This window comes from Crocodylus siamensis, chromosome 6, assembly GCF_052110815.1.
Source record: "Crocodylus siamensis isolate JL-2025a chromosome 6, ASM5211081v1, whole genome shotgun sequence".
Taxonomy (NCBI): domain Eukaryota; kingdom Metazoa; phylum Chordata; order Crocodylia; family Crocodylidae; genus Crocodylus; species Crocodylus siamensis.
Genome location: NC_143400.1, coordinates 29,359,077 through 29,382,923, shown reverse-complemented (window position 1 = coordinate 29,382,923; position 23,847 = coordinate 29,359,077). Strand labels below are relative to the sequence as shown.

The window sequence follows — 23,847 nt, the reverse complement described above, 5'->3', positions numbered from 1 at the left end:
CCCCCATGCCCAGCTCCTTGTTCCCCTTCACTGGCAAGGACATGGGCTCCATCTCGTATCTGCCCTAAGCCACTGATGCAGGTGCTCCCATTCTATGTGGGGTCTTCCCCAGGGCTCCAGCAGCTGCCTCCACTTGCTGACAGCGTTGGAAAAGAAGGGCTTACAGCCTGGCCCAGGATGCAAGGTCAAGAGGATGTGGTGGATGGACCCACAAGGCATGGTGCACTCAGGGCCCTGCAGCCTGATGTGAGTTTCCCCACCCCTGTGAGGCTCATTGGCAGCAAAACCAGCCAGAGCTGCAGGTTGGTGATGGGGTTGGATCCAGGCTCTTCTGGGCTAATTGCTACATTACCTGAGTCAACTTGGTTTGAGACCCAAACACACATGTGTCAGGGAACCAGCTAAGCCCCACTGCTATTGGGGTACAGCTGGGGTCTGAGCCCTTTCCTTTGGGGGAGTTTGGTACTTTCTACCCAGTGTCTTGGCACCAGAAAGTCGCAAAGGCTGAGTCCATGTGGACACTTCCTGCTGTAGTACTTAGCTTGTGCTGAAATGGTTTTTGTCCAGCAGGCTCTGCTCAGTACCTGGTGCCAGGATCTTGCCGTCACCATGGTTCCCAGGGTCCATGCTGTGGGCTATCCCCTTGGCAGGCAGTAGTCCTGGGCTGCCTGTAAGCATCTTGCCTAGTGTCTGAGCCCAGGCCCAGGGGAGGCTGTGGCATCTCCTCACCTCATGAGGGAAGGGGCTGGAGCTTTGCACCCAGACCAATGTGTGGAGACCCTTGTGGTGTTTCGTGGTGTTTCGTGCTCATGCTGGCAGGCCCCAGCGTGCAGACAGGTGGGTAAACAGCTCTCTCAGGCTCTGGGTGCCAGCTCCAGGGTTTCAGTTTTCCGTTGTTGGTAAATAGGTTGGCTTTGGGCCCAGCCCCAGAGCAGCTTATCAGCCCTGCAGCCAAGTTGTCTTGGTGCCACATGCTGCTGAGCAAACAGTAGCAGAGGCAACTTCCTGTTCGGGAGGACAGCTAGCTCCTTGTAGGTGAATGCAACTTGGGTCTTTGCAGGGACGTGGGCTTGGAACTGCTGGGGCTTCTTGCCTGGAGCCGCCGTTGCCCCTAGGGAAGAAGCATGGCAATGTCCAGTTGTCCCCCTGACCTCGTGTGCTCAGGGTCTTCTTGCCATCTCCTAAGTGCTGCCAGCCCTCTTTTTGCCCCCACTCCTTGCTTCCTGCACCCTGCTCCTGGTCCCAGTTCACACAGAGCTTGCGTCCCCCATACCATGTGTCCAGCAGTCACACCAGGTTCCTGTGATCATAGGGGGCCTTGAGTTTGAGGGAGGCTGTAGGTTTAATGAGGCAAACCTGGAGCCTAGGAAGGTTGGGAACTGTTCCTCTCAGGGGTTGTTTCTCTTAAATCTGCTGAAGAGAACATTGTGTAGGACTGTCAAGGACCTGGTTCATTGCTTCCCCTGTCCCTGCGGCCCACAGCCCAGCTGCAGAAGGAGGTTAAGTTAGCTTCACATAGCTTGTTTGTGCTGCCTGGTTTTTGGCTGTTGACTATGGCCTTATCTTCTTGTTTACAGTCTTCTAGATTTTGCTTTCATTTTGCATTCAATTTCTGGGAATCTTTTATTACAGGTTACGGGACTTGCACCAAGTGCTTTTGAAGATTATTGCTATAATTCCCTTCTGAGATAACCCAGAATGAATTATTACTGATCTTGAAAGCATGTGACTTTGTAGAAGTGAGGCTGGCAGGGCTATTTGGCAGTTACCTTCTCTAGCCCCTGCTCAAGGCAGGATCTGCCCTGACTAAACCACGCTGTCCAATCTGCTCTTGAAAACTTCCAGAAATGGAGACTATCCACCTCTTTAGGCAGCCTCTTCCAATGCTGGACCCCACTCAGGAAGCTCCTCCTCAGCTCCAGCCTCAACTTCCCCTGCTGCAGCTTGAGGCCTTTGCTCCTAGTCTGGTTCTCTGCAGCCACAATGAAAAGTCCAACTCTGCCTTTATAGTCACCCTCCAGATATTTGAAGGCTGGGATTACATTTTCCACCCCCACCCCGTGTCTTTTCTTCTCCAGGATCGGTGGCCCTAGCTCTTCCAGCCTGTCCTCATCAGTCCTGCTTCCCAGCTGTCTATCATTTGTTGCTCTCCACAGATTCTTTCCAGTCTGTCCATGCCCATAAAGTGCAGGGCCCAGACCTGGACTCAGGACTCCAGTTGAGGCCTTGCCAGTGCTGAGCTGAGTAGAAGAATCACTGCCCTTGACTTGCAAGTGACCCAGCTGTTAAGGCAGCCCATTTGGCAGGGTTGGCTTGTATTTGGCTCATGGTTCACCATAACCCCCAGGTCCTTCTTTGCAGCCTGACCAGTTCCCCAGTCTGTTCATACATGCAATTCTATCTCAGGTGCAGAGTTTTGTACCTGTCCACACCTAAAATCATAGGCAAGTCAGGCTCTCTGGGTGTGGGGGAATGTATAATTCATCTGCTCTGGGCTTCCCTCACCCTCTACCTGCTCCCTTCTAACTACCCTCTGCCTTGATCCCTGTCCTGGCACCAACATACATTGTGTCCCCTGATGGCAGTTGTGCTGGGGCTTCTCCCCTACCCTGTGCCTAGGTGCAGTAGTTGGATCTGGGGCTTCAGGGCTGGGTGCCCCCAACTTCTTCAGGCCTGTGCACTTTCGGCACTATAAGCTGAGCCCTCCTTAGCCTGAGACTTTAACATTATCTACAGCCCTAACCAGAATAGAACAATGCATGCTGGTTATCGGGGACTTTAGGGCCACTGAGTTTGTCCTTGCTCCAGCCCAACAGCTCTCCCTGTTTGAGGCTGTGGCAGCAGCTGGTAGCTTTCTCCCCAGGCCACAGCTCCCAGACACCTAGATTGCTTGAGAATCCCAGTGGTCACTCTAACCCCGTGCAGCACCCTCAAGGGCCAGGAACCAGGAGGGAGTTGGGGTACCCGAAGGGGTTAAAAAATCATCTCCTGGTGTTTGGGGATTGGCTCAGGACTTTGGATCTCCTACAGCTTGAGGCAATACAGAGCCAGATGGACACAGACTGGGGTGGGGGGGTTTGCCTTCCTTTGCAGCAGGGGCACAGGCTCTGCCTGGGGTCGCCACTGCATTTAACCCCCTGGCGGCAGCAGGGCACTGCCAGGCCTCATCCCCCCCCAATATCACCTGGGGCAGGGCCAGGGGCTCTGAAGTGTTTTGGCCCAGCTGCTATGCTTGTGGCTGCTGTGTGGTGCTAGGAATGGCTCAGACAAAGATGTGGCTGGGAGGGTTTGGAAGGGCTTGATCCTGGCTAGAAAAAGGGGCAGGGCTGGATGTGACCCCTGCAAAGGCCCAGCCAACCTGGCTGTACTTTAAATATTCTATGCATGCTAATGCTGCAAAGCCCCAGGATGTTTTCTTAAACTCCTTATCTCCTGCATCCTTGCCTAGTGAGTGTTTTCCTATCAATTGAAATGGATTTATTATCAGAGGTCTCCGGGCAAACCTGAACCTTCAACCTCCACTCTCGTGTGAGTGATACCAGCGCAATATAACACTGTGATAGAGGCTGCCTTGTATTATCCATCTTTTTTGTAAACATCTTTTCCACAGAAGAATTACCCAATTATTTGTCCTTGGTCCAGAAATGAGTAAAAGCAAGGAGCTGACATTCTGCAAGGGAGGGGGTCTGGAGCCTAACGAGGTTGAAAACCACCTTAGACTAACTGGCTGAGAGAGGTGTGTGCTTTATCCCTACATCTGGCAACTTGCTGAGCTAACTGGATCAGGGGCCCTGTCCAAACCATCCCAGCCCCATCCATCAGCTGAACTCTGAGCAAAATTACCATCAAGCCTGACCTCCTCCCCACTTCCCCCCCGGCCACCTGCCACAGGGCAAGCAGGAGGACCACAGTGGTCAACGTCCTGCTTCTGTAAAAGGTGGTTAATAGACACTGGAGAGATCCCAGGCAGAGGCTGTGCCCCTGCTGCAGAGGAAGGCAGCCCACACCAATCTGACCGGGGGTCAAATTCCTTCCTGGCCCTGATGGAGTGTCTGTCTGAGCCTGAGTGGAGGGGCAAGACCCTCTAGCTAGGACCCTCCAGCTTTGGTCCTAGCAGGAGCATTTGTACAACCCACGCCCCATCCCCAGCCTGGGCTCCAGCCAAACACCCAGTGCCTCTGAGGAAGACTTAAAAAAGGACAAAGATGATACATGAGATGTGTAGCGTGGGCTGCACTCAGTAGCATAAAAACAGCCCTTAATAGTTAATCTCTGCCCAGAGCTTTCCATCTGCTTTCACTTTCACTTGCTCTGGGAGACCTTTGTGGGGGGCAAGGCAGGAAGCCCAAGTGGTATCCTGCTCTCTGCTGGCTATGCTGTTTGCTCTGAACCCACCACAGTTGCCACCTAAGAGGCTTCCTGGTCCCATCATTTATACCTGGAGCCCTTATGTGGAAGCCCCAGCCCCCTTGGAGGGGTTTGAGCTTGACAGGGGAGGCTGTGGCAAAGTACTGGAAAGTCCCAGTCTGCAGCACAGGAAACGTCACTGCCTGCATACTGGGGGAGGGAGTAAAGGTGCCCACAGAAAAGCCTCCACCCAGGCTCAGAGTTGCTGCTATAAGAAGCAACAGGGCTCACCTGTGGCCAGCACAACACAGGTGTCAGCTCTGTTACTCACCAGGTGTGGAGAGAGTGAAAACAGCTGTGATGGGATCCTGCAAAAGCTCCCTGAATGGTAAGGAGACGGGGAGCTCCCTGGTGCTAGGGTCACAGTGTATTGGTCTTGGTGCCACCTGCACATGCTTGCTGCAGCATGGTGGGCTCATGCTGGTGCCCCAAATGGGGTTCTCAGCCCCAGCACTGCCCTATCTGCCCTTGTTGATACTGGGGAGAGTCCTGGCTCCTCTGTGGGCCTCCATCACGTTTCTGGTCATGCATAGTTTGGGGCTAGAGCTGAAGCTAGAGCCAAGAGCCTGATCAGCCCTGGACTGATCAGGGCAGCTCAGGCTCCCAGCCTCCAGGGGCAAGGCTAGGCAGTTGATGGGGCCCCCTGTGGAAAGGCTCAGGGAATGAGGCCCCAGGGCTTCTCTGGGACCCAGCAGCATCCATGAAGATCAGGGAAGTTAGGGTCTCACTCCCTCGCTTTCACTTTCTTGCCAGAGCCCAACACCTCTGGCTTTTGGCTCCGTGTGGGAAGATGACAGGTGGAGCAGGATAAGGCTCCATCCCTAGCCAGGAAGGGATGGAGTGGGGCTTTCCCAGTTTCTGGAGGCACCAAGCCAGCAGCATCCAGCCATGAGCCTCAGCCTCTGTTTGGTCTTTTGAGGGAGGGCAGGCAGCTGTGCTCCTGCTCATAGCTGTTCACACCCCTCCTGGGCTCTTTTGTTTTCAGTCTGAGCCTGAGGAAACTCTCTGCTGGAGTCAGACAAGCCAGGGGCCATTGGCTCTGCTCAGGCCATGCCCTCTGCAGGCATGCCAGCCTCCTATCTTGGGGGAAGGGAGGCAGGGCAGAATCTCCCTCTGGGGCTTCCCCCCTCCGGTCTGCTCCTGGCAGGTTAAGAAGCCAGGAGGCTGGAAATGCTGCCCTCTCCCTCCTGCCCTTGATGGAGGAGTCCAGCTGGTGTCCCGTGGTGGGTCCAGGCAACTAGAGTCCCCTGGCCAACACAAAGTGTGAAGGGATCAGATACCCTCTGGCCAAAGCCAGGGTCTCACTCCTGCTTATGGCATCTCCCATAGGCCTAGACAAGCCCCTCTGCTTCCACCCCACCACCAAGGGCTTCCAGATACAGCTGGATGCAGCATGCCGCACAGCAAACAGGACTGGCACCTTCTGTGATGGCATTGTCTTCAGCAACCGGCCTGTGCAGCTGGACGAGAAGGTGGTGCTACAGGTGCTGTCCACACATTCCCGCTGGGACGGGGGACTCCGGGTTGGCTTCACCAGCCTGAACCCCTCGCAGATGATCCCTAAGGACCTGCCCCGCTTTGTCTGCCCACCTCTGGTGCTGCAGGGGCGGACATGGGCACACCTTCTGCCAACTGCCTGTGTGGGGCAAGGCACTGTTGTCTGCTTCTGGGTGAATCGCAGGGGCCGGGTCTTCTTTAGCATCAACAACGAGCCCTGCAGCTTACTCTTCAAAGGCGTGCCAGTGGAGGGCCCGCTCTGGGCTGTCATGGACATTTATGGCCAGACCAAGGCTGTTCAGCTGCTGGGTGAGTCTCTGAGCTCGCGTTAGGGGAAGGACATGTCTCAGGAAGCTGGTTCCCCTCTGACACAGCCCTGAGACCTGGGCTGGGAGCAGAGGCTCTATCTGGGTGGTCCAGGCTTTGCCTACAGTCTAACTCCCTGGAGAATGGCGCCTGGGGCAATATGCGCCCACCCTGGGGGTCCAGCCAGATGATGCCCCAGCAGAGGAAGACTCCAGGGTGCAGGCTGACTCGCAACATCCTCATCTGGGTTTTCCCCTTTTCTAGATCAGTATGGAGACCTCCAGGAGCTCCCCCCTAAGCTGCCCTGTTCCTTCCTGCTGGATGGTGAGTGTCAGGAGCCAACACTTGGCCTCTTTACATTCTTGGTGGAGGGGGGAGTAAGTTACACGTCATGTGTGAGACGCCACAGTGGCACAGGGAGGGTGTGTCCCAGCTGCCTGTGGAGGGTTTAGATTGAGAGTGTGGTTGGGGGTAGAAAGGTAAGAAAGATTTATTGACTTAAGAAAAACACAACTATGCATAGTAACAAGACAAACGATGACAGACAAAAGCAATTTGTGTCGGCAACTTATCGGCAGTCCTTCTGATGCTCGATACACAGCAAGCTTCTCTTTCCACAAAGTTCAGTGAGGTCAGGCATCCCTGGACAATGCTGTCTGAGGAGTGCCGGGAAGGGGCCTGGAATGCAGTTCTTGGGCTCCTCATGGTCCACAGGCCCACTGATCCAGGCAACAGCTAACAATCCTTTTCACAGAGCTGCATCTTCCTTCTGAATGGTTTCCAGATAGTTCAGCTAATTTATAGCTTCTGAAAGACACTGATAATGCACGTCCACTTAAGATTCCTTTTTCTTCAACCATCCTTAGACTGACCAATAGCAATACAAGCCTTGCATTCCTTTGATAAGGTAATTTTAACTGCACCACAGGGCCTTACTATTTCTAGGCTTTGCTAAATTTACTAGGTCTTAAACTATAATAAGGCTTTTAGCAACAACTTATATCTTAATATCTAAATAAATACAGAAAAACACTTGGTCTAATCTTCATAGAGCCTTCAGCAAGCACTTTTATTACACAGACATAGTTTTCAGCTGCCACTGGGTGGTTTCCCCAGAGATGGCTGCCAGGACTTTGACACAGTTCTGCGTGCTGGGTAGGATCTACATGGCCTACATTGGCTGATGCCTTCCAGCCCCGGAAGCTATGGTCTCTTGGGGGTGGGGGATATGCTGCATGGGGGTCTCCTGGCACACACAGGCCTCTCCAAAGCAGTGACACTCAAACTCACCTCCACTTATGTCCAATGTGGCTGGCATCAGCCCTGTCAGATAGGAGGACCTATGTGGGGAAGGTTGGAGGGAGGGTTGGAGGGATGTGCTCTATGGGAAGGCTGGATGGCCAGGTGGCAGTTCCATGCACTCATGGACCTTCTAGCCCCTTTCTGCTCTTATGACATGGGGCCTGGGGGAGAAACCACCCCTCAGCCCCCAACTTTCTGAGGTGTTGCAAAGACCGAATCCAGCAGAACAGAAGAAGGGACTTGCAGGCTGGGCCTGACTGAGCACAGCGAGCCTTCACCCTGCCAGGCTGGAAGGGCATGTTCCCTGAGTCACTAGCAGGGGGAGGGGGTGGGGGGAATCCTGGGGCAACACAAGCCTGCCCTGGGCTGTGTTGATGGCTCCTCTTCCCCGCAGAGCCAGCACACAGGGACCGCTACCACCTGAGCATGTCCAGTATGGAGAAGTGCATCATCTGCTATGCACATGTGGCCGACACCCTGCTGTATCCCTGTGGCCATACTGACTGCTGCTATGGCTGCGTCCAGAGAATGCTAGCCACTGGTGCCCAGTGTCCCATCTGTCGGCAAAACATCAAGGATGTGGTGAGGATTAGCCCGTGAAGGACAGCCCTGCAGGTTTTGAGAATGCCTGGGAGACGCCTGAAGAGGCCATGCTTGGTGCTGATGGGCATGAGGATGCAGTGACATCATATCAGCTCTGATGAACTCTCCCTGCGCCAAAGGCTGGGTCTAAGATGGCCCCAATGTCTGCACCCAGCTGAGAGGAAGCAACGCTCCCTGGTACAGAATGAGCCATGGACTGAGGGCTTATAGGCATATGGAGATGTCCAGTATGCAAAAAAGAATCAATTTATGCAAATGTACATGTATTTATACATCTCTGGACATATAAGGACGCTCTTAAGTGTGATAGATATGTAACGGGCATTAGCGTGGTACGGTATGGTATAGTATTACAGTATTATGACAATGTAACTGTAACTACTGTATTGTTTCATATACAATGTGCATCCTTTTCCCTAGTAGGGAGGGATGATAATCATGCTAGCATGATTAATGAGATTAATAAACCTCCTGGCCAGTTTCCTTAAAAGAGCAAGTCTTTTCCCCTCTTCATTCATAGAATCATAGAAGTCGGGTCGAAGGGACCTTGTAGATTGTCAAGTCTGACCCCCCGCCTGGGCGGGAGAAAAAAAACTGGACTCAAATGAGTCCAGCCAGGTAGGCATCAAGCCTCTTCTTAAAGACCCCTAGGGTAGGAGCCAGCACCACTTCCCTTGGAAGTTGGTTCCAGCTCCTAACCGCCCTAACTGGGAAGTAGTTCTTGCGGATGTCTAATCTAAACCTATTCTCCAATAATTTGTGTCCATTGTTCCTTGTCATGCCAGGGGGCACTAGGGGAAAAGTGTTTCTCCCAAACACTTCTGGTCCCCCCTAGTGAGTTTATAGATGGTCACCAGGTCCCCCGTCAGCCTTCTCTTGTGAAGGCTGAACAGGTTTAGGTCCCGCAATCTTTCAATGTAGGGTCTGCCCTGTAGTCCCCAGATCATGCAGGTGGCCCTCCTCTGGACCCTTTCAATGTTGTCCACATCCCTCCTGAAGTTGGGCGCCCAGAACTGGACGCAGTACTCCAGCTGCAGCCTGACCAGCATCGCATAGAGGGGGAGAATCACCTCCCTGGCTCTACTTGAGATGCACCTGTGGATGCACGACAAGGTCCAGTTAGCCCTGCCAACCGTGACCTCGCATTGTCAGCCCATGTTCATCTTGGAGTCAGTAATGACACTGGAGTCTTTAATTACTGGAAACCTTGATTATGGTACTGGGTCAAGCTGATACAGCTAAGACAAAATAATTGCATACAGCAGAGAGGTCTCTGCCAAGATGGCCCAGAGGCCAGTAAGAAGATCCTGTGGCTCAGCTCAGATAACCAGCAGATTTCACTTGATGGGAAATAATGTACTTAGGGGCGGAGCCAGAAGGTAAGAAAAACCCAGGAAACTACCTACTGTATTTACCTGAAGCCAAGACACCCCTGAATATAAGACAACCCCCCCTTCCCCAATTATTAGAACCTTAGATTAAATTACATTCTTATTAAATTATTTTCTGGGGAAGGGAGGTATGGAAAACCAACCCTGAGAGACCCTGCCTTATAAACCCATGTGCCTAATGCCCCTAGACAGGTGCCCCAACACCTTTAACCTCGTGGGTCCTGAATCTCTAGCACATGCAAGCTCCTTGTATTTCACCTTTCCATCACCAGGGGGAGCTCTCAGGCTGGCAATGCCCAGAGGCTGCAGGGATATAGAGGGAGGATCTGTACCTGCAAGGATACTAACCCTGCAAGGCTGTTCAGAGACACCCTTATTTTCCAAACTACCAACCCCCTCCCCAGCCCCTTCTGGTCCTCTTAACCCTATTAACTTTTTGCCCCACTGCAGGGAAGCCTGATACAGCTCTGGAGGCCAAACCCCCCACCAGATATCCCACTGCTACTGCTTTATTTCAAGGTGTCACTGCGTTTGCTCCTTGCCTTGGATTTGTTGCTCACGTGCAAAGTTTCTCATGCTGGCTGAGCTGCATTCATGGCAAAAATCAAGCCATCCCTTGGAAAGAAAGCCAGCTCTCCCCAAAACAGGGCTTCAAAATGGAAATGATCAAGGCCTTTATTTTAAAGGCCTTCCACAGTGAAATGGATTTTCTCAGATCACTTGGAGTTTCTAAAAGCACCAGAAATCAAACTGGGAGTAAAACGAAGGCACAGGGCAGCATAGGACCCCTACTGGACAAGAAGTAGCAATTAGTTACAAGGCTGAGCTATTCCATGAGTTTTTTTGCCTGGGTGTTCCTGAACAGGGCTCAAGATAACTCTCCTAATGGGTTCTTAAAAGGGCATCAGAGGGACACCAGCCTACAAACTGTCAGTGCTGACTTGGTGCAGAGTCACTTGGATAGACTGGATGTGTTTAAGTCAGCAGGCCCAGATAAGCTTCATCTAAGTGTACTGAAGGAATTGGCTGGTATCATAGTAGAACCACTGGCACAGCTGTTTGAGCTCTCGTGGAGCTCGGATCAGGTCCTGGAGGATTGGAAAAGGGCCAGCGTGGTCCCTATTTTCAAGAAAGGGAGGAATGAGTGATTAATTATAGGCCAGTCAGTCTCACCTCCATCCTTGGAAAGGTCTTTGAAAAGATTATGAAGGATCGTATGTGTGGGAGTCCAGCAGGAAAAATGATGCAGCAGGGAAACCAGCATGGATTCATAGCAGGTAGATCATGCCTGACCAATCTGGTTTTGTTTTATGACAGGGTCACAAAATGCTTAGAGACAGGAGTAGAGGTGGATGTCATTTTCTTGGATTTTAGCAAGGCCTTTGATATGGTATCTCATCCCATTCTCATAAATAAATTAAGAGGCTGTGACATTGATGTTTACACAATCTGGTGAGTGGCAAATTGGCTTAGCAGTCGCACCCAGAGTGGTAGTAGATGGGTCAGTATCGACCTGGAAGGCTGTGGGTAGTGGGGTCCCACAGGATTTGTTCCTTGGATCTGTATTCTTCAGTATCTTCTTCAGTGACTTGGATGCGAGTGTGAAGTGTACTCTGTCCAAGTTTGCAGACGATACTAAATTATGGGGTGAAGTGCATGCTCTGGAGGGTAGGGAACAATTGCAGGCAGACCTGAACAGGTTAGAAAAGTGGGCAGTACACAACAGGATGCAGTACAAGAAGGACAAGTGCAGAGTGGTACACCTAGGGCACAAAAATATCCAGCACACCTACTGGCTGGGAAGTGACCCTCTCAGCAGCACAGAAGCGGAAAGAGATCTCGGAGTCATAGCAGGCTACAAGATGAACATGAGTTGTCAGTGTGATGAAATCATCAGCAAAGCTAACCGCTCTTTATCATGCATTAGCAGATGCATGACAAATAGATCCAAGGAGGTGATACTTCCCCTCTATGCGGCATTGGTTAGACCGCAGCTGGAGTACTGAATCCAGTTTTGGGTGCCATACTTCAAAAAGGATGTTGATAGACTTGAGAGGGTCCAGAGGAGGGTCACTCATATGATTACGGGTTTACAGGACAACCCCTATGAGGAGAGACTGAGAGACCTGGACCTCTTCAGCCTCCGCAAGAGACGGCTTAGAGGGGATCTTGTGGCTACCTACAAATTCACTGGGGGATGCAGCAAGGGATTGGAGACGCTCTGTTTACCAGGGCACCTCTTGGGGTAACAAGGAACAATGGTCACAGGCTGACAGAGAGCAGATTTAGGCTAGATATCAGGAAAAACTTCTTCATGGTGAGGGTGGCCAAAATTTGGAATGGGCTTCCAAGGGAGGTGGTGCTCTCCCCTACCTTGGGGGTCTTTAAGAGATGGCTGCACTGGCATCTGGCTGGGGTCAACTCTTTCCTGCTTCAGCAGGGGGTCGGACTCGATCTGTTGAAGTCCCTTCTGACCCTAGCATCTATGAATCTACGGCCTGGGCAGCAGAGGCGGCTGGGCAAGTAAGGCGGATCTGATACCCACTGAATGCTACTCTTTTTCTTTGGACTTGTACACAGGTATCCTTTTGCACACTCCCCCCTCCCCCCGGTGAAGACCAGAGTGAAGGCTGCAGCTTGTCAAGTGCTGTGTAGAGGTTGCTTGGCTCCCTGTATAAGCCTGAGACTTGATCTGTTGAATGAATGAGTGAAAGCCCCACTTTGCACTTGTCCTTTCTAGCTTTGGTTCTCAGTCCAGGTCTGCCTGCTCCTTTATTCAGGGGACAAAGCCACAGCTTAGATTTGGGCCTGGGGGCAATTGTAGGTTGCCACAGCTGCAACACTTGTACCCCTAATAGTGGGTTGGGGGGGAGGTGTTCAGTGGTGTCATTGCCCCCCTTTGATTCCTGCTCCACCCAGACTTTAAAGCCAACTGCCTGGGAGAAGCAGTGGCCTTTCTGTTCAGGCAGTCAGCCTGGCTCATTATCCACTCTCTCTTTCCTTGTAATTTCCACCCCCTCTCCCCGCCAGGTATTAACAGCCCACTCCCATTTTCAGTGGTTCCACTATCCAAATAATCTTTTCTTCTGCAATGTTCCCATGGCCCATGCTACATGTTATATGTATTATACAATGAACTGGCAAAGTGCACAATAAATTTAGCTTGGCCAACATGCAAAGTAAGACTGGCTGCAAGTGCAATGCAATTATTGCACCAGTGACTGGTGAATTGAGCAATAAACATACACAAAGACATTGTGACATAAGAAATTATTCTCCAGCTATAAAAAGAGCTCCAAAGTTAGCACTTGGAAATGTGTAAAGACTCTAGAGCTGGTTTCTACCCACATTTAATCTGAACGCATACCAGGGTCCTATCAGTCAGCATCTCCCGGGCATGCCTCTTTTCTACTTCACAGCCCTGCAGACACTTCCTCCTCTCATTACCACTGGGGCTTTGCGGTACAGGTAAGAGGGAGAGAAAGCGGCTTTTCTAGGGAAAACTTTTTGGATCCACAGACGAGGCCACTGCTACTCACCTCCCCCTCTGCTCCCCTTTAAATCCCAGCCTGCCAGCATCCAGCTATTTACACTCCTGTACCTGCCCCCCACCAGATGCACCATAGGCTAGAGAGAACTGCTCAGTGGTTTGGTTTCCGTGGAATATCCAAAGAGCTAACATTTCATAATATTTATATACAGAATATGTACAAATTTATCATACCACTAGTTAAAGGGTTAGCCTTTCATAATGCTTATATACACAATAGTTGTATATTTATTGATACATCCAAAATATTCATATGTTTAAAGAGCTATTTTCACAGTATGTATACGTGTGGTATTTACATATTTATAACCTGCATACGTTCAGAATATTTCTAAAAAATCTAATATAATAAAGGGCTTAGTCTGTCTGTCCGTAACACTCCGGCCCAACTGCACATGCCACCAAGAGTGGGAGGCGGTGGCTGGGCTACATAAGCCCAAATTTGTGCTGCTGCTGGGAAAGTTTGGTGACCGGGAACGAGCCCCAGCCACCCAAGCAGCAGGGCTTGTCCCCCAACTCTCTGCTTGAGGCTGAAGGGGAGGATCACAGTGGTGGTGCCCCCCAGAACAGCCAGCAGGTAGGGGGAGGCAGTGGGCAGGGAGGGGAGCGGGGGCCAGCTGAGCACAAGCCCAGGGGACCCTACCATTTTGGGGAGCCTTGGAATCCTCATCATCATGGAAGTGAAAGTCAGAGTTTTAAACTCAGAGCCCATTTTTGGTGCAGGTTTAAAACTGGCTTTCACATTTGCTTCCTTGGGAGCTGGAAGTGGAGCCCCTCCATCAACAGGGCTGGGGGGCGGGGCTGGGGGGAGGTGGGGGGCAGGGCTGGGGTCGGGAGCCCCGCTGTGCCTGGGGGAGGGGAGCAACCTGAGCTGTGCCACATCTGAGGGGGAGGGGGCCGAGCTGGGGTAGGAGATCCATACTCCACCTTTGCAGGCGGCAGCACTGGCAGGGCCTTGAGGGCTAGATTCAGAGATGACCCAAGCAGAGGGCAAATCAGCCTGTGCAAGGCCCCACCCCTGGACACGAGGAGGCCAGTGGTGGATTCTGGGTCTGCATCTGTGCACACCTCTGTGTGCACACATTTGACTGCAGCAGGGGCGGGAATCAGGGAGAAGAGGCAGGCATGTGCCCCCCAGCCCGGCAGGGTCCACCCAGCCTCCCCCACCAGCACTAGGAAGGGAGGGGACCCCGCTCCCCCTCCTGCAGCCCAGGCCCCATGGGGGGAAGGGCCTCCAATTTTGTGCTTGCCCAGGGCCCCAGTGTACCTTAATCTGCCTCTGAGAGGAGGGGAGGCAGGGGGATGTGGAGTGGGGGGGAAGGGTGGAATGGGCCAGATACTGGGCCCTGTCGCCACCTGCACCCCCCTGTCATTTTTGACAGGCAATTTGCCAGTAACATATGAAGGGCACTCCTTTCATAATGTCTACACACATAATATGCATATTTCTCATATCTATACGTTCTGAATAATTTATGTACTCTAATATTAAAAAGGACTACCATTTCATAATGTATACACATAATATTTACAGATCATAGCTATACATTCAAAATATTGATGTAATATTTAAAGGGCCAGCCTTTCATAATATTTATACACAATATTTAAATATTTCCATATTTATCATAGCTATACATTCTAAATATATATATTATACTATTTAAAAAATAGCCTTTGATAATGTTTATACACACAAAATCTACATATTTATCTTATATACATATTCAGAATGCATAGATATTATAGTATTTAAAGAGCTACCTTTTCATACTGGTTCTATGCATAGTATATACATAATCTATTTATAGTGTCTTGATAATGAGTGATTTATAATATTGGAATATAATACATATATGCCAGCAGATTATTTACAAGATTCCCACCTTTATAATAACATGATGATTAACGACACATTCAGAATATGCAATTATAATACAATAGCTATTTACGCACTGATTCTTCTTATATGTTTGTACATAATTATAAAAATATATCATGCATATATAATTCATTATATGGGTAGACTGATGGCAGCTGCCTCTAGACTCTGCCCATGTGCCCACCCTGCCCCTGGCTGGCTCTGTACCAGCAGGCATTGCTCTCCCTGAGGTTGGTGCAGATACTGAGGCTGACAACATCCCTGCAACCTCCACTACCCATGAACACTTTGAGGGTCCCCTGGCCCCTCTTCCTCCCCCTCCAGGCTGACGGGAACCCTCAGAGCATGGGCTGAACCACTCCACATCCTCAGTGTCCTGCTGGTAGATAGGGCACCAGGCATCAGCAGCCAAGACCCACTAGATGCAGCAGCGGCAGCAGTCGGCGTGGCTGCAGGGGTACAGTGTATGTGCACAGCAGATGGCCCATTCCTCTGCACAGGGCCTGGGCAGGTGGCAGGGATCTCTGCATGCTGGCTCCTGTCCCCCTCAGAGCCAGCATGCAGGGATCCCTGTGATCCTCTGATACCAGCCCCTGACTCTGTCCTGCTGGCCTGGGTCCCTGTGGCACTGCAAAAAGGAGTGGGGGGGCTGAGGGGAGGTTTTTCCCTTAGGCCCCATGTCATGAAAGCAATGGGGGGGGCGCTAAAGCAGGGATGGACAATTATTTTGGGCAGAGGGCCAGTCACCGAGTTTTGGCAAGCTGTTGAGGGCTGCATGGGTTGTGACAGGAGCTCAGTGCCCTGGTCACCACCTTGTGACCAGAAGTCTTCCCCCTTGCCCCTGGAAGTACTCCTTTCAGCAAGGGGTTTTGCCACCTCAGAACCATACAAATACCAAATTATGTTCTAAAAAGCAAGCATCTACAACATTCAGTAATTGATTTCAAAAAATATTTTTGTTTTGCTTTACATGTACATAAAGTAGTGTACATAAAGGTGGTTGTATTTAATAGGTTAACATGATGTACTTCTATATATTGTGGGGGGCATGGGAGGGTGGGTATAGGTGTGCCTGTGGGGGGGATAGGTGTGGGTATGGGGTTTGTGGGTGGCTGTGTGGGTGCATGTGTACGGTGGGGTGTGCACGTGGGCCTCACCCTATGAACACACACACATGCTGTCCCTCCCAGGTACCGGTGTGGCCCATGGTCTCTGGTCCCACGATGCAGCCAGGAGGAGCCATGTGGTGCTGGAGGAGGGTGGGGGCAGGAAGGCAGGGAAATGGCTGGGGGTCAGGCAGGGCAGGGTAGGGCTGCTTGATCCTGCTGGTTCCCCCTGGGTCCTGCTGCTGCTGGCTCTTGTCATCTTTGACAGGCAGCCAGGAACAAATAAATATTAATTTACTAAATTTTTAGGGGCCCTGTGGGCCAGACAGAATGGCCTGGCAGGCCAAATCTGGCCCACAGGCTGTATTTTGCTTTCCCTGGGCTAGATGGTTCCTGGGTACATGGAACAGCTAGCTGGCCACCTACCCAGCCAGCCTTCCCATACAGCACATCCCTCCAACTCTCCCTTCACCCTTCCCCATGCATGTCCACGCATCCCCAGACTGGCCCAGCCTGTGAAACCTGCTTCCAGTCATCAGATCACAAGAAAAGCCAGACCTCCAGTCACATGGGCATCTGGTCATTCACCCACCCACACATCCATCCATCCCTCTCTCCCTCCCTCCATCCACCCATCTCCAAGAGGATGAACGCAACCATTGTTCCATACTTGCAGCCATCTGGTCACAAAAAGATCCAGCCACCCAACCAAGAGCACCCATCTACCAAGCTAAGGATATTGTGGGTCAGCCTTGCCCAGCCTCACTGGATTCTGTTGGAGGGGACCTCTAGGCACATCTGACTGGACAGCTGCGATCTGCATGTAGATACTGATGATGGCCCAGAGCAAGGATTGTACTGGGATGCCTTCCAGCAACAGTGAGCTCCTCCCTACCCTCATCACTGATGCTGAAGAAGACCTGGCCCCTGCAGGGAAGCCTATGTCTGTTCCTGCTGCACCATGGAAGGGCAGGTAAAGGGGGACAGGTCCTGGGAGACCATCTGAGAGGGATCCAGGGTGGTGAAGCCCATATGAAGCTCCATGTCCCAGCGGGGCTCCGTGAGCAGCACTACCTCCTTGACCAGCTGCACTGAAGACGATGCCATCTCAGAAGGTGTTGGCCTGGCTTGCCGTGAGGCATGGTGTAGCCACCAGATCTTAGAGCCCTTGGTGGCAGAGTGGAAGCAGAGGGGCCATGACAGGTCCCAGTACTCATCCATGTCTGTGAGAGGCTCTGAAAGGAGGGACAGACCGTCAAGCTCTGGCATTACGAGGCAGATGACTGCTGTGGGGAGCTGTGACCCTAGCTGGGGGGGACAGGGCAGGTGCCTGGGTCTGGCAGCAGACACCACAGCAAGGCTGGCTGGGGGTGGCACCCAAGCTGTCTAGGGGAGCTGAAAGCCTGAGGTGATGGGCTCCAGAGAGACAGAGAGGGGTGAGACCCCCTGCTTCCCTGAAGGATGCTGTTGGGGGCTGGAGAAGCCTCATGGGGGGGACACAGAGACTGTGGTGTGCCCCAACCAGAGGGTCAGGATAGTACCCCTAGATGCTGTGGTGCCTTTTCACAACTCTGCTTAGGCATGAAATGAATCTGGGCTAGGAGCCATGCAGGGGGCTCTGAGGGCCAATGGGATCTACTCTGGCTCACACCATGTGACATGGCTGTACCCAGGGGCCAGGATGGCTGGGCCCAGGGGGGCTGAGGGGCCCTGACTCCCCCACCATAGCCGTTGGCATGCTAGGAAGAGAGACATGCTTACCACACTTCCTTCCAGCTTGCCCTGTTCTTCCGCTATCCTGGGGATCTGCCACATGGGCAGGCTGTGAAGAGAACAGGCCATGCTGAGGGCACTGCTCAGGAGCCAGGACCCCCAGGTTCCCTTCCCAGCTGGGCAATTGCAGGCAAGAGCCTCGGCCCTCAGTGTGCCCATCTGTGAAATAGGAGACCACTAGTGCTAGCTTCAACTCCCAGACCTACAGCGGCTGCTGGGGGGCAGCTGGGGAAAAGGGTCCTGGCTCTGGAACTTGCTGAGTGATGAGCAAGTGCTCCTGTCTCCCACACTAATGACCGGGTTCAGCCCACAGTGCTTGCTCTGTGCCTCAAAACAGAGCCTGTTAGCTATACCCACTGGAGCTGCTCCCACAGAGGAGGGGAGGGAGGGAGGGACCCCCAGCAGCCTGGCATCGAAGCACCAGCCACAGCCATGCCCACCACCACTACTCACGTGTCCAAGCCTCTCACCACCCACAACCCCCACCTTCCTGAAACCAGGGGAAGCACAGGGGTCTCCCATCTCCTTATCATTTAGGGTGCTGCTAGAGGATCCCATCACTGCTCTGCATCACATAGAGCTCGCTCTCTCCCTCAGACCTGACAAGGAGCAGGAGATACACCCTGAGCTCCTGCCAGCCCTAGTGTGAACCCTGCCTGCTACTTTCCAGCCTCCATGCACCTGAGCCCACCCTCAAGAAATCAGTTGCCTTCATGTGCTTAAAGAAGTCATGCTTCCACCCAGCTGGGCCAGAGGCCAAGCTGGAATTTTCCTACAGGCAATGGGCCAGGTCCTGGGTTGCCTTGAGAGAAAGAAAGGTCGAGGCAGGGGCCTTGTGATGCTGAGACATCAGGGTGTCATCACCCTTTTGGGGGTTTTTATTTTACTGGAGCAAGTTCCTCTGAGCTAGACCCTGGTGTATTGGGATATAAGGCAAGCAACGCTCCAAAAGCACCCAGCAGAGAAGACACAGACATTCTCACTACCCAGCGTGGTTCCTCTGAATCCACCCTCATGGCTTGAGGCTCCCATTCCTCTGCCATGGCGTAGGGTGTTGGATAAAATTTGGGTTCATATGTCTGTATTCCTGCCCACGGGTCCAAAAGAACACAGTTAGTGGAGCAAGAAGCAGGGAAACTGACCTGCGACCACTGGCTCATTTCTCTGAGCCAATGATCTCTCTGCAAATGGAATAGGGAAACTGAGTCACACCCAGTGCTCATTGCTCTTTCCTGGGGTTGCCTGATTAGCCTCGGGTGTGATGGCTGGCATATGCCTACCCTAACACCCCCTGCCCCCCTACACCTGGGCCAGGCAGGGCCAAGGTATCTGCCGCAGGCTAGACAGAATCCCTTGACAGTCCAGACAGATCTGGCCTTTGGGCTACACCCTTCTAGAGATCATAGAACCATAAAAAGTTAGGGTTGGAAGGGACCTCAGGAGGTCACATCTAGTCCAACCCCCTGCTCAAAGCAGGACCAGCCTCAGTTAGATCATCCCAGCCAAAGCTTTGTCTAGCTGGGTTTTGAAAATCCCCAAGGACATTCCACCACCTCTCCGGGTAACTTGTTTCAGTGTTTTACCACCCTCCTAGTGAGAAAATCCTTCCTAATATCTACCGAAACTTCCCTCGCTGCAACTTGAAACTGTTGCTCCTTGTTCTGTCATCTGCCACCACTGAGAACAGGGGCAGGCAATATATGGCCCGCGGGCTGGATTCAGCCGGTAATATCCATCCTCTTTTGAACAGTTGAAGACTGCTATTAAGTCTCCTCTCAGTCTCCTCTTCACTAGACTAAATAAGCACAATTCCCTCAGCCTGTCTTCAGAAATCATGCTCCCTAGATTCTGAACTATTTTTGTCACCCTCTGCTTCCACATCCTTTTTGTAATGGGGGGCCCAAAACTGAATGCAGTACTCCAGATGTAGCCTTACCAGTGCTGAATAGAGGGAAATAATCACTTCCCTTGACCTGCTGGCACCACACCTACTAATGTAGACCAGGATGCCATTAGCCTTCATGGCAACTGTGATACACCACTGATTCATTCAGCTTATTGTCTACAGTAACCCTCATGTCCTTTTCTGCAGAACTGCTGCCCGACCAGTCAGCCCCCACTGGAGAAAAACCAGATGAGGGGGTGGCTGTCTGTGAGCCTGGACAGACCTATGTACCCCCTCAGCAACTACTGGACTGCAGTCTTCAGGAAGAAATAAGTTCCAACCAGCTAATACATGGGATAGAGGCTGGGAAGGCAATGGGCTGGGTGCTTTGACAATGAAAGAGCAACAGCTCCATCAGCTCAGACAAATCTAGTACCCCACCATCCCACTGGCTGCTCTGCTTTCTGCTCCCTGCCCAAAGGCCCCAGCAGGAGGATCTCAGAGCCCTGGGTAGTCACATGTCCCAAGCCAAGCCAGATGAAGCGCTGAAGGACTGGGAAAAGCCCAAAGATGGCACACAGGTGGGCACAGGCGCACATGTGAACACTTTACTACACATGGTTGCCATATGACTTGTTTCTAGCCATGTCTGGCAGGTGCCCCCAGCCCAGGGAGTCAGACCAGACACTAGGTATCACTGGTATCTCTGCAGTCTCTGGGTGTTCCCAGCCAGGCAGCACCCTCTGGTGGTGGGAATGGGGCAATATAGGGAGCTTGGATTGTCTGGACACACAGCAGGGACCCTAGCTGGAGGTAGGGAGCTGATGGGTTCACCCCAGAAAACTGAGGCATGTGGGTACCATGAATGTTTCACAGCTCCCTGCCCCACCTGCTGCTCTGCTTTCACCTCACCTGCTCTGTGTCCCCTACTCTATCGGCTGCTCTGTTCCTTGCTCTGTGCTTTCCTTTGTCTGCTCTGCTCTTTGCTCCCTGCCAGATCTGCTCCTCTGCTCTGTGCCTCACCCCGCCCCCCCCACCCTACTGGCTGCTTTGCGCTCCCTGCTTGACCTGCTCTCCTTTCTACCCTGTGCCCAAAGGCCCTGGGTAGTTGTATGTCCCAAGCCGAGACAGGGAAAGTGCTGGAGGACTGGGAAAGGCCCAAAGACAGGACATGGGGGAAAGGGGGCACAGGCACACACATGAACACGCATTACCACACACAGTTGCCACATGCTGCCACGCGTTTTCTAGCCAAGCCCTGCAGGTGCTCCTGGCCCAGGGAGGTGGACCCAACCTTGGGTGTTATTGGTTTCCCTCCAATCCCGGGTATCTTGGGGTATTTCCAGTCTGACAGCACCCCCGGTGGTGGGAAAGGGGCAACGCAGGAAGCCTGAATTGTCTGAATGCAATGGAGACCATGGCTTGAGCAGAAGCAGTCAATGCCTTCACCCCCAACCCTGGCAGGGAAACTGAAGCATGTGGGCACCACGGTCTCAGTTTCACAGCTCCCTTCTGCCCCCTGCCCCATTGGCTGCTCTACTTTTTGGTCCCTGCCTCAATCTGCTGTTCTGCTTTCTGCATTTTGCCCTGTTCCCCTGCCCCATCAGTTGTTCTGCTTTCCATGTCCTGCACTGATCTTAATGCCCCATTGGTTGCTCTGCTTTGAGCTCCATGCATGCCCCCTGCCCCATCCACTGTTCTGCTTTTCGCTCCCTGCCCGTGTTCTTTGTCCCATTGATTGTGCTGCTTCCTGCATTGCCCACTGAGTGAGGGGCACCAGCTAGGGGTGGGTGGGGTATTATGGTTTGGGACTGAGGCCTCTCACTGGGTCAGGGGAAGTGGCAGGGACTGCACATGCACCTCCCCTTCTGCCGCAGGGTGCGGACTCCCCCAACACCCATAATTATGGTTAAGCAGTCTAGTTAACTCACGGTGACACGCAGTAATTTTTGCAGTTCAGTCCAGCAGATTCCCTGGGCATTTCTTGGCAGCCCTGCCACTTCCCACTGATGGACAGAGACATATACCATATAAACAGCAAATTCTGCAGAAAGTAAATTATATCTTATAATTTATATTAGTTTAAATTTAAATATAGTATAAATATGAATTTATATAAAACATGAATTGTAATTAATACCATTATAATTTATTATTATATGTAGTGTTCTACAAAAAAGTTTAAAAATACTAGTGAATGCTAACCTGAATAGAAACAATTCATCTTAGTTGTCAAACACTAGCATGCAGCGGCGTGACCTCTTGTCCATATGTGGAGGCCGCATGTTCTGCATTCACTGAGCTGGTTGGAATTGTAAGGCAGCGTTTCGCCAAGCTGTAGAGATGTGGAAACCGATCGGAAACAGAGTCCCAAAACTCAGTTACATTCAAAGGCATCTGGCACTCTTTGATGAAATTTATGTATGCAGCACGTTCGTTGTTGTGCTCTCGCTGCCACCCCGGAATTGATTTAATTAGCTGAGGGTTAACAGTCAGAAAAGGCACCTGATTCGGGTCAAAAATACGAACAGCACTAAAAAAGGCGGCAGCCGGTTGTTTAAACCGAGGCGGCAGCAACGGATCATACTTGTAGAACTGTTTCAGCTTGGCAGCGATGGCCTGGAACAGGTCCTGCCTGTGTTGGTTTTCCGTGGGACAGTCTGAAAGCTGCTGTGATGCCATGTCGTCTACCCAGCTTATCAAATCCATCAGCTTGTTGTGTATGTTGTGATTCAAAACCTGTTGCCCTTCAAACCACGTGAGCAGCTCCCTGAACGGGGTCACATTTTCAGCCACAAACTTAATTTGGTCACCAATGTCGCCCTGCTTTAGGAGCTCGTGCAGCTTCAGCATGTACTGCGTGCCAGGCGTGATTTCCAGCTCCTGTCTCACAAACTGCTGGTAGTGCTGAATGTTCTTGGCATGGTAACAAACTGCATCAAACCACGAGTTCCACCTCATGGCGGCTGGTTCAACTGTGAGCGGCGCTGCTGCCTGTGGATCCCTGCTCTGACTGGCCACAAACTCCCTGTACCGAAGCTTGCGGCCCGGACAGTGCTTGAAGGCTTTTTTCAGGGAGGAGACCAGGATGTCCACATCTGGGAAGTGCATGCGCCAGATGTCACTGACCAAAGAGAGGATGTGTGCATTGCACGTGACGTGCACCGCGCCAGGCATCATCCCATGCAGCACGTCAGAAAAGGCTCGGCACATGTACATGGCATGGCCCGACACGAACGCCGACACCTTGTTGAAGTCCACGCTGTGGGTGATGACTGTCTTCACCACGGCTTGGGCCACCGCGGTGGAGCTGAGGGACGCGAGCAGCACCGGCTTGGCCTCGAACACTGGCGGGCCGCATGGCGCCCAACCGCCGGGCACAAACAGCAGGCGCAGCACGCAACACCCACGTGCATCTGCGGCCTCGGCTGCCACCATGGCCACAGCCTCGCCGGGTGGCAGCGCCTGCGGGGACGGAGCACGTGGGGCCAGCAGGCCAGGCAGGTAGTCCTGGCGCAGGCGGGCAGCGCATGGCAGGCCGCCGGTGCCGGGCAGGTGCTGGCCCAGGTAGTCTCGCAGGCGTGGGTGGTCCAGCTTCTCCAGCGGGATGTTGGCGGCTGTGAAGGCCTCCACGAGCGCCAGGGCGGCCTCCCGCCGCTCTGCGCCGCTCTCCGCGCCCCGCCGCCGCAGCACCAGCGCCGCCGTCGCCTGCTTCTTGCCCCATGCCTCGGCCTGGGCGTCGGCGGCGCGGCGCCGGGCGTGCAGCTCGGACTCCAGGTGCCGGTCGATGCTGTTCTTGCGCTGCACGTCCAGCGTCACGTTGCAGGCGGAGCAGAAGAGGAAACCGCCGTCCGCGTGCAGCGTGCCCGCCGGGAACTGCCGCACGCGGTCCTGCGCTGAGATGTGCTTCGCCTTCTTGGACTTCTTGTCGCTCATCGCCGCGCCTCCCGCCGCGCCCGAGATGGCGCCCAGCGCCGTCCCCTCCGCCCTGGCGTGGGGCTACCTGACTGGCTGCCGGCTGCCGCGCATGCGCCATTACGGGACCCGGCAAGGGCGTGCGCAACTCGCCCAGCAACAAGCAGCAGCGCATGCGCCTTGCCGCCTGTCCCCCTAGCGGGCCGTGGAAGCACATGCGCAGCTCTCCC

General features: G+C 52.8%; 2 protein-coding genes across 11 annotated transcripts; one reads left to right on the top strand and one right to left on the bottom strand.

Annotated features, from left to right (window-relative positions):
- The first annotated feature begins 60 nt into the window (after positions 1-60).
- NEURL3 (neuralized E3 ubiquitin protein ligase 3) lies at positions 61-8,114 on the top strand. The gene is made up of 4 exons (XM_090055351.1): positions 61-4,735; positions 5,737-6,213; positions 6,475-6,534; positions 7,907-8,114. Exons 1-4 carry the CDS (start codon positions 4,450-4,452, stop codon positions 8,110-8,112), a joined length of 1,029 nt encoding a protein of 342 aa, XP_089911477.1. The 5' UTR covers positions 61-4,449; the 3' UTR covers positions 8,113-8,114.
- Positions 6,657-23,806, bottom strand: LOC149862086 (uncharacterized). 10 transcript variants are annotated; one of them, XR_016443288.1, is made up of 4 exons: positions 21,908-23,806; positions 21,634-21,746; positions 17,806-17,866; positions 17,141-17,279 (listed from the first exon to the last, which is right to left on the bottom strand). XR_016443288.1 is itself a non-coding variant. In XM_090055347.1 (2 exons), exon 1 carries the CDS (start codon positions 23,636-23,638, stop codon positions 21,935-21,937), a length of 1,704 nt encoding a protein of 567 aa, XP_089911473.1. In that variant the 5' UTR covers positions 23,639-23,806; the 3' UTR covers positions 6,657-7,027; positions 21,908-21,934. The 10 variants fall into 10 exon arrangements, 2 of the variants coding, with proteins under 2 accessions (XP_089911473.1, XP_089911472.1); XR_016443286.1 differs by having other exon boundaries at positions 21,634-21,708; XR_016443292.1 differs by lacking the exons at positions 17,141-17,279; positions 17,806-17,866 and adding an exon at positions 6,657-7,027.
- Positions 23,807-23,847: the final 41 nt, after the last annotated feature.

Excerpts from the sequence above, each read along its gene's own strand:
- LOC149862086 (XM_090055347.1), bottom strand. The coding sequence starts at position 23,638 with ATGAGCGACAAGAAGTCCAAGAAGGCGAAGCACATCTCAGCGCAGGAC.
- NEURL3 (XM_090055351.1), top strand. The coding sequence starts at position 4,450 with ATGTGGAAGCCCCAGCCCCCTTGGAGGGGTTTGAGCTTGACAGGGGAG. Across the intron at positions 4,736-5,736 it reads CTGCAAAAGCTCCCTGAATG|GCCTAGACAAGCCCCTCTGC; the intron begins GTAAGGAGACGG and ends CATCTCCCATAG. Across the intron at positions 6,535-7,906 it reads CTGTTCCTTCCTGCTGGATG|AGCCAGCACACAGGGACCGC; the intron begins GTGAGTGTCAGG and ends TCTTCCCCGCAG.